This window comes from Papaver somniferum, unplaced genomic scaffold (assembly GCF_003573695.1).
Source record: "Papaver somniferum cultivar HN1 unplaced genomic scaffold, ASM357369v1 unplaced-scaffold_65, whole genome shotgun sequence".
NCBI lineage: Eukaryota > Viridiplantae > Streptophyta > Magnoliopsida > Ranunculales > Papaveraceae > Papaver > Papaver somniferum.
The window spans coordinates 803,892-812,567 of NW_020649304.1; the positions used below are offsets into that span (position 1 = coordinate 803,892).

General features: G+C 35.9%; 1 protein-coding gene across 3 annotated transcripts; it reads right to left on the minus strand.

The window, feature by feature from the left end:
- Window positions 1–2,114: 2,114 nt before the first annotated feature.
- LOC113343750 (cyclin-D1-1-like) lies at window positions 2,115–5,390 on the minus strand. 3 transcript variants are annotated; one of them, XR_003357384.1, is made up of 7 exons: window positions 4,708–5,281; window positions 4,512–4,598; window positions 4,027–4,125; window positions 3,715–3,925; window positions 3,456–3,598; window positions 3,019–3,310; window positions 2,115–2,719 (listed from the first exon to the last, which is right to left on the minus strand). XR_003357384.1 is itself a non-coding variant. In XM_026587885.1 (7 exons), exons 2-7 carry the CDS (start codon window positions 4,975–4,977, stop codon window positions 3,074–3,076), a joined length of 1,047 nt encoding a protein of 348 aa, XP_026443670.1. In that variant the 5' UTR covers window positions 4,978–5,033; window positions 5,328–5,390; the 3' UTR covers window positions 2,115–3,073. The 3 variants fall into 3 exon arrangements, 2 of the variants coding, with proteins under 2 accessions (XP_026443670.1, XP_026443669.1); XM_026587885.1 differs by adding an exon at window positions 5,328–5,390 and having other exon boundaries at window positions 2,115–3,310; window positions 4,708–5,033; XM_026587884.1 differs by having other exon boundaries at window positions 2,115–3,310.
- Between the last annotated feature and the right edge of the window lie 3,286 nt (window positions 5,391–8,676).

Genomic DNA, 8,676 nt, shown 5'->3' on the forward strand with positions numbered 1-8,676 from the left:
TTTGTTGATGAAGTTACACAGTTCCTTGAGTAGATCTTCGTCGTTGTATGATGAATCGCCATGAAGTCCTTGAGCTCAACTACACTTTTCTATCCTAGTCCGAGACTTAGCTATGTAGGCTAGAAATCAAGACTCATAGTTTTGATCACTAACATTGACAAACATGCTTGAGATAGCAACGCATGCGAGGTCGACCGAGCTATGCTCTAACAGTTTTACTAGCAAAATGGTCATGGAGGTTTTCTAAAGAAAAAAGCAGTTGTGGAGAAGAGTAATCCAAGAGAAGATAGAGACTCAGCCACAAGCAATCTGGGTGAAAGACTCTAACAAACCTCAAGGAAGAGGCATGTGGAACAATATTCAAAATCAAAAACAAGTAGTTCAACAAATTTCAACTCTTCACATGAATAATGGAAAAGCAGTTAGCTTTTAGTGGGATGCATGGACTGGAACTCAGCCTTTGAAGAATATATTTCCAGTAATCTTCAAACTAGCCAATCATAAAAATGCAACCGTCTCTGAGATGATAGACACAAAAGCATGGAAACTGAAGCTCAAAATAAATTTGACTGAAGAAGAAATTCCGGAAATGATTGAGCTTTTCGCAGTGCTGGGAACCCTCTAAATATGGATGATACAACTGAAGATGAACTGCAGTGCATAGCTCCATGAGGTTTCAGCACAAAAATATGCTACAAATGGCTAGTAGAACAATTTCCTGACACATCAAATGGATTCCTTTCACTTGCTTCTGGATTAAGCTTGTGCCACCCAAAGTACAGTTCTTCATGTGGACCGCTGCACAAAACTCTATTGTAACAACTGAACACCTTATCATCAAAGGATGTCAAATTCAGAATGTAATGTGCTCACTATGCCATCAAGTTCAAGAAACTGAGGATCATCTTATGATGCACTGCAAATTCTCTTACGACATCTGGAGTTATTTCATCAATCTCTACAATATAAAATTGGTGCAAGCAGGAACCCTCATTCAACAACTTCAAGCATGAGAGTATAGGAGAGAAAGGAACAAAGGGAGAAAACTCTACCCAGTTATGATCTTTACGGTGTGCTGGGCATTATGAAATGAGAGGAATAGGAGAGTAATGATTAGGAAAAGACCTCAAGATGAAGCTGAAGTCATTTTAAAGATCAAACAGTTACTTTTTATTTGGAGTAAAAGATAAAAAAATTTAGAACTACCTTCTTTAGAGAATTTGTCACTCATTGGAAGGTAGTTATAGATTGCAGATAGCATATAAAATACTCAAACGGGGACCTATTTTTTTGGGGCTCTTTTACATTTTTCCATACATTCTCAGCCTTTTAAGTCAAAAAAAAAAAGAAAAAAAAAACTCAATACTTCAATTCCACATCCGGATAATACATTTGTGCATCGGTCCAAATTAAAATTTCACTACATAGAAGAAGAAAAAACAACTAATATTGTGGGCTGAAAGTTGAGCTGCATAGTGTCTGTTTTCTTGTTCATTTTGACAAAATCACGAAGGATTGGCCTATTCACCAATTCTGAACAAAGGATTTAAATGGTGAGAAAACAAAAAAAATAGAACCATAAAAGATGGAAAAAAATATACGAGACAGCTGAACAAGATTGCTAATAGGGGTACAAACTACTTGGTGGTATACCAATATGCATATAAGATAAAATACATATTGGTAAGGGATTGGTACACCCCAAGCAATTTGGTACCCCTTACTATCAGCCTTGATATCAGAAGGGCAACAATGATACATGTAGGTAAGAAAAGTCATTAGAAAAGACATGGGTACGTAAGTCATATTCCATGACCAACTTTTAAAATAGAAAACCAGAGTTTCAATTTATAGCTACAACATTAAACTTTCACTCTCAAAATTCCAACATTTTCTCTCGTCTCCTTGCTTCCCCCTTATTCTCTTGATTCAAAATACTTGAACAAAAGCAAATTACTATACATACTTACAAAAGTACTCTGTACTGTCATTCACATGGCCTCTTTTTAGATCTTTATAAAGACGACGGAACAAATTTTAAAAGAACTTTGTAAAGAAGGATACAAAGTTTTAGTATCATGTATTCTTTTGAATTCACCAAAGACTCCCTCAAATACATACAAACCCCAGAAGAACGATCGAGGCTGCGAAATGTGAAAGTAAGGGTTCTTTTAATATATTCCCCTTTCATTACACAAAAAAATAGATAAAAATAGAAAATACAACGCACGTGTGACCATACACGTGTGCACACTCCACTAGCCCGCTTCCAGAGTATTCTAATCATCATCAATCTTCAAGATTCTTTAGCTAGTTAGGCCGAAGTGCCGAACTTTGGGCCATCAAGAATTGGCTGCATTTTTCCTTTGCGCGCCAATAAAAAAACAAACAAATCAACCTCATAGGGTCTTAAGTTATTAACAAGAAATTAATAAGACCATTACATTTTATCCCCATTGAGAAAAAAAGGAGATAAGCATATATAAAGAAATGAAAACCATTAACCTTATATGCGTGACTCATCTTTTCATTTGTGAGCAAGTACTAAGCTTCTTGAAACAGCTTTGCCAACCCATTTCTTCTTCCTTTAACCAAACCCTAGATTTTATTTAAGTTGAAGTCCCCACAACCTATCTCTTCACATATGACTTCATCATCCCAATATTGAATTCAATACCCACTTATTCCATTCTTTATAGCTCCAAGAGGCTCCTTCCCACTGTAATAAAGGAAAAAGACATCATCTGATCATATCTGACCCTCATCACACTACTATATCCCATTTTCCTCACTAACTCACAAGAAAGAAAAGAAACTTATATATGTACTCCAAATTCCCCTCCATTGGGAATCTGCAAAACCCTAGCTAGATTTGTAATTTAGGGGGACATTTATTGATGTAATGCCCACAAAAATTAAGGAACAAAGAAATCCAAAAGAATGTAAAAGATACCTCACATGCACACAGAAAACTTAAATTATACTCTCTATACTTAATTATCTTCATTCCATCCCCACCTTGTCATGTTATTCACTTGATAGTCCTCCAACAAAAAACTATGAGGATTGTTTCTTAAAGCTTGTCCTTGTCTTCATAATCGATGTCATCTACCCATAACAAGTTGTTGAGTTTTCTTCTCTTTCGGGAAGAGGATGCTGAAGAAGATGACGATGAAGAAGAGTCGCTAGAACCGATGGGTTGGGTTGTTATTCTTAGTTGTGGTAGGATTTTTGATGTCAATCTTGACGATCTTTGCTTGATCTCAGTTACTACATCTTCCATCAAGTCATAGCAACTTATGATACTTTCCTGAAATATTTAAAAAGTTTGCTAATGATGAGGAGAGTTTGCCACACAACTCAAATATGCATGCAAGTGCATTAATTCTCATGATTAAACATACCCTAATTATTATGATTATAATCGGACGACTATATTAGAATTTGCTACGTACTTTGTTTAGTCCATGACACCATTCTTCTGCCTTTCCAGGGTTATGAACTAAAGTCGACGACGACAGAAGTGGTATATCATTTGCTGCACGTACTATTGCTGCTACAGCTATTGTCGACGCGTAATATTCAAGGAAACTAACCTCTGTACATATACGGACCCCCACAAGAAAATACATGACCCATTTGTTATTGTAATATTTGAAAGAATACATGACCCGTGAAGGTACACAGATGTGTAATGTGATCAATTATACGTACCTCTGATGATATGTAAAATAATTTGGGTAGCTCGTGAGACAAGATAATTGATAAGGGTTCCAGTCGAGTCGAGTTTGTGAGCAAAGAAGTCAATGAAAGTGAAAGGCGTTATAGATCGTAGTCTCCAATCTAACGTGCCTAGTACCATCAATTCCATTCTACGTATCGTCTGATGTTCGAAGATGAATTTTGAATTCGTAACACCATACACCTAGCAAACCAACAAAAAAAAAATTATCAACAAATCAAATTAGCAAAAGTATTAAATTATCAGTTAACTATACGAATAAGCAGAACGCATATTAGTGGTACCTGAAGATCAAGAAGAGACGGAACAAAGGGTTCCTCCATTTTAGCAGCTAACGACAAGCATGCAACAGATAAGAGCTTTAATGGCCACCCATTTGCTTGCTATTTAATAAAAATGTATAATTCAAAAGTTATTAAATAGATTAAGAAAAAATACGAATAATTAGTGACAATGTGCCTTGATAGTTGATATAAGTATTATTGTAGCATATGCATTATCTTTTCTGAAAGTATTAAGACTTTTTTCTTGCGAACTTTAATTATTTGCTCAGTCGTTAGCTAGCATATAGCTATATATTATAATTTGGTGGATTACCAAACTTTAATAGTTTTTAATTTACAAACATAATCAGTCTTTCATTACTAAACCACTCGTACATGTATAATACGATCAAAAGATCATTAATTACATTAGCTAGTGACAGATTAAGGGTGAAGGTGGACCGTTTTTAAAGTAAACTTACAGGAAAACTTTAAAATAAACTTACAGGAAAACAACGAGAAGCAAGAAAGCGATCCATGTAGTTAATTGCGAGATACGCTGTAAGTGGCTGGAACCGGAAGAATGTATACACCTAATAATATCATTAAGTAACCCAATCAATCGTTAGTTTCGCTTAAAGATTAATCTAAAAAGCAACTAAAAAACCTGCTCCAGATATATGAAATTGTATGAATACGTACCTTAAGAATCCATTCAATGGATTCTTCTCTTGCAAAAGAATCAAGTGCTTGGGACTCAAACTTAGAACGATAACCGAATACTGGAACGTAATCACCTTCTTCTTCGATGAATCGGGCTATAGATTCTTCAATATCACATGGAAATGAGTATTGTGTTTCATTGCCATCGTTACCATTATCATCTAGCTCTAGGGATAAACTTTCAGCATCCTCCTCATAACATAAGAGGTCTGGTAACATATAATCTGAACAAGATATAAGATTAGACATGATCAATCGCAACTTATATCCACCTTGTCATTCTCGTCATCGTTCCATATTCCAACCTATCAATCAAATGAAAATCACTTGATCAAGAATATATATATATATATATATCTTAAAATATTGATAGAAAAAATATAAGAGGAACGAGATATAGTGAGCTACTGAGCTTCTTATTTATGGACGTATATATATACTAAATTTTTTTGTAGTGGTGTTTCTGACAATTTGGGTAATTTATGCAGGTCACATATGTATAGTAATTGGAGAATCTCCTTCAAAGTTTATTGCTACAACTCCCTTGATTACATTTGAACAGTTACAGTAATTCACTTAAAATAGTGGTAAATTCGCACTCTGCTGTGTTTGCCTCGACAGGATGTAAGTGCCACTGGTTAAGCTTGCCAATGCTCTCTTTCTTTCTTTTTTTTCCGGAAAAGAGGATAAATCCTCAAATGATATATCTAAAGACTTAAAGGTCTAGACAAATAAAGTTCTCACTCTAAACAGTGAGGAAATCCTTGCTTTCTATCGACCGAAATATGTTTTTTTTTAAGTTTTGTGAAACGGCCGTTTTGGTGAGGACACTTGGCAACATATGATTGGTTTAAAAAGAATAGGAAAAAGATTAAAAAAAGGAAACCAAATTTAATTTGGAATTTCATGAGGTGACATTATTTAGGTGATGACACTTGGCAACGTAGGAATAGTTTAAAAATTATGTTTGGAATCTTGCGGAAGTCCAAATGCAATTTGGAATTCGAGTAACTACTACATAAGGACTCTTTTTTCCAAATTAATATATAAAGGAGGAAAAAAAAATATATTTTCTACGAAAATAAAAGGGAAAAATAAATAAATCTGCACATATTCTCCACGTATTTTATGTATTTGCCCAGCCACACTAAATCAAAAATACATCGCCACGGAGCGGAGCGAAGCCCCGCGACTCACCAAATAAAAAATGCATCGCCACGGGGCGTGGCGAAGCCCCGCACACACCAAATAAAAAATGTATCGCCACGTGGTGGGGCGAAGCCCCACGACTCACCAAATAAAAAATGCATCGCCATGAAGAGTAGCGAAGCCCGCGCACACCAAATAAAAAAATGCATCGCAATGTGGCGGGGCAAAGCCCCGCGCATATACCAAATCAAAAAAGCATTACCACGAGGTGGAGAGGAACCCCACACACATCAAGTTAAGAGAAAAAATATGTCCGATGCGTAGCACGGGCACAAATCTAGTTGATTTGAAGGCCAATGCTCGGCACTGGTTAACCTTGCAGTCCAGCAGGGCCTATTTTAGTGAATGAGTTCATGTTAAGGGCTATATTGGTTTGCTGCGAACGTAGGCAATTGGGAAATTTTGTAGGATTTTTTATACCCGAAGATTTCATCGGGAACCTTATTTGGTACTTAGTTGTTCAGCAATTAAGTGCTGGTACCGGATCAACTGTTAATCGTTATGACCTTCCATTAGAAATAAATACGGGCTTATTGAATGGATTTACACGAACCCTGGCTCAAACAATAAACCTATTATTGTTTTGAAAGGCGATAGACGGGATAAGAGTCTCAACCACTACAACAAAAGAAAAGAAACAAAACTAACCAGTATTTTCGAGTGCAAGTTGGGAAGAGTATTAGCAAAAAAAGTAATTTCTATTTCTAATTTGACTTTAATGATCTTAACGTGATTTCTAGTGGCAGTGGTGAATCTAGTCTAGCTATATACATTATAGAAAAACGCCCTCAATAATTGATAATCACGAATCTATGTCAGTATCCTTGTCTAATTAACCTTTTGATTGGATTAGGAATAGAATAAGATAAGGAACTGTTAAATGCAAAGATATAAGGCCAATTCAAGATTTTAAGCGACAACTTAGTTCTTTTATCTTGTAAGATAGTTTCTTTATATTGTTTAAGATTGTAACTATATTAAAAGTTTCGTAAGTAACTGGGCGAACCATTCCATTGTTTTGATAACATTTTGGTATAAGAAAATTGAGATTACACACCCGCTCTGGTAAAACGACTGGAATGTGATTTTCGTCACGTGTTGAATATATTTGTTAACCCCATATATGTAAAGTTTGTTAATAACCTCCGGTACAAGAACGTGATCTACAAGATAACCAAGACTTGGTATTCAAGTATTTCTCAAGTTAGGAAACTGGTAGAGTTCCAGACTTAGGAAGCTAGTAGAACTTGGTCGGCAAGAATTTATTCTTGGCCTGCAAGTTCTGTCAAGTATAAATAGGTTGGTTTCTGTAGAGGTAAAACATACAGTCGAGAGTCTTTCTTTAGTCGGAGGTTTACACAACAAGGAGAGTGTTTTATTCTTACAAGGGTTGTGTGACTAGAGAGAAACATAAGGGGCTAAGGGTTCTTGTAATTGTTCTTCAGATCTTATAATAAGAAGTATCATCATTCTACAGTGAACGTAGGTACGCCGAACCACTATAAAATTCTGTGTCTTGTTTTGTTTGATATTCTCTTGATTGGTTCATTATTTGCTGGTGATATTCGGCGTGTGACATTGATATTAAACTAACTAGACGATTCCGACCTAACAATTGGCATCAGAGCCAGGGTCGTCTAGTTTTGTTTACTCAAAGATCAAAGTAGACGGTTAGAGATGGTAGATCCAACGGGAGAAGGTCCATCTGCACCAAAAACATCAACAACAAAATATGCAACCATGAGGATCGATGTGGAGAAGTTTAACGGGAGGACAAATTTTGGACTTTGGCAAGTTCAAATTAAGGATGCGTTGATTCAACAAGGTTTGCATAAAGTCTTGAAGGAAAATAGGCAGGCAGATATGACAAATGATGATGAATATGATTTGCAGGCTTGTGCTGCAATTCGTTCGTATTTAGCCAAGGAGGTCATGTACAATGTTATGTCTGAAAAGTCTGCAAAATCTCTGTGGACAAAATTGGAGGGTTTGTACATGACAAAGACTATCACAAGTAGATTGTTTCGCAAGAAATAAATGTATCGATTCCGATTCAAAGAAGGTACGTCTGTTAACGAGCATATAAACAGTTTCAATAAGTTGATGACTGAATTGACTAATGTTGGAGAAGTTGTTAAAGACGAAGATCAAGCTATGCTACTACTGTGTTCTTTTCCAGATACACATGATACATTGATACAAAGTACACTGGCATCAAAGGATACTATCAAACTAGATGACGTAATTGCTGCTTTATTAAGTGATGAGTTCCGTAAGAAGGATGCAATGAAAAGTGATCAAGCTGTTGGGTTATATGTAAACAATGGGAAGAATGGACCAAAACTTGGAAAGCATAAATCCAAGTTTAAGGGAAAAACCAAAGGGAAGTCTAAATGTTATTGATGTCATGACAAAAGGCACTGGAAGAGAGATTGTCCGAAGCTCAAAGCTAAGGAGAAACGCGAGTCAAATTCACAAGCAGCAATAGCTGAAGAAGGTTCTGAAACAGGAGAGGTGCTGACGGTTACATGTGTTGATCATCATGAAGTATGGATTTTTGATTTTGCTTGTTCTTATCATATGAGTCCAAACAAGGACTGGTTTACCTCTTATGAATCTGTAGGAGGTGGTACTGTACTACTTGGTAATAATTATGCTTGTGGTGTAGTCGGGATTGGAATAATTAAGATCAAAAATCATGAAGGTAAAGTACACACTTTATCTGGGTTAAGGCATATT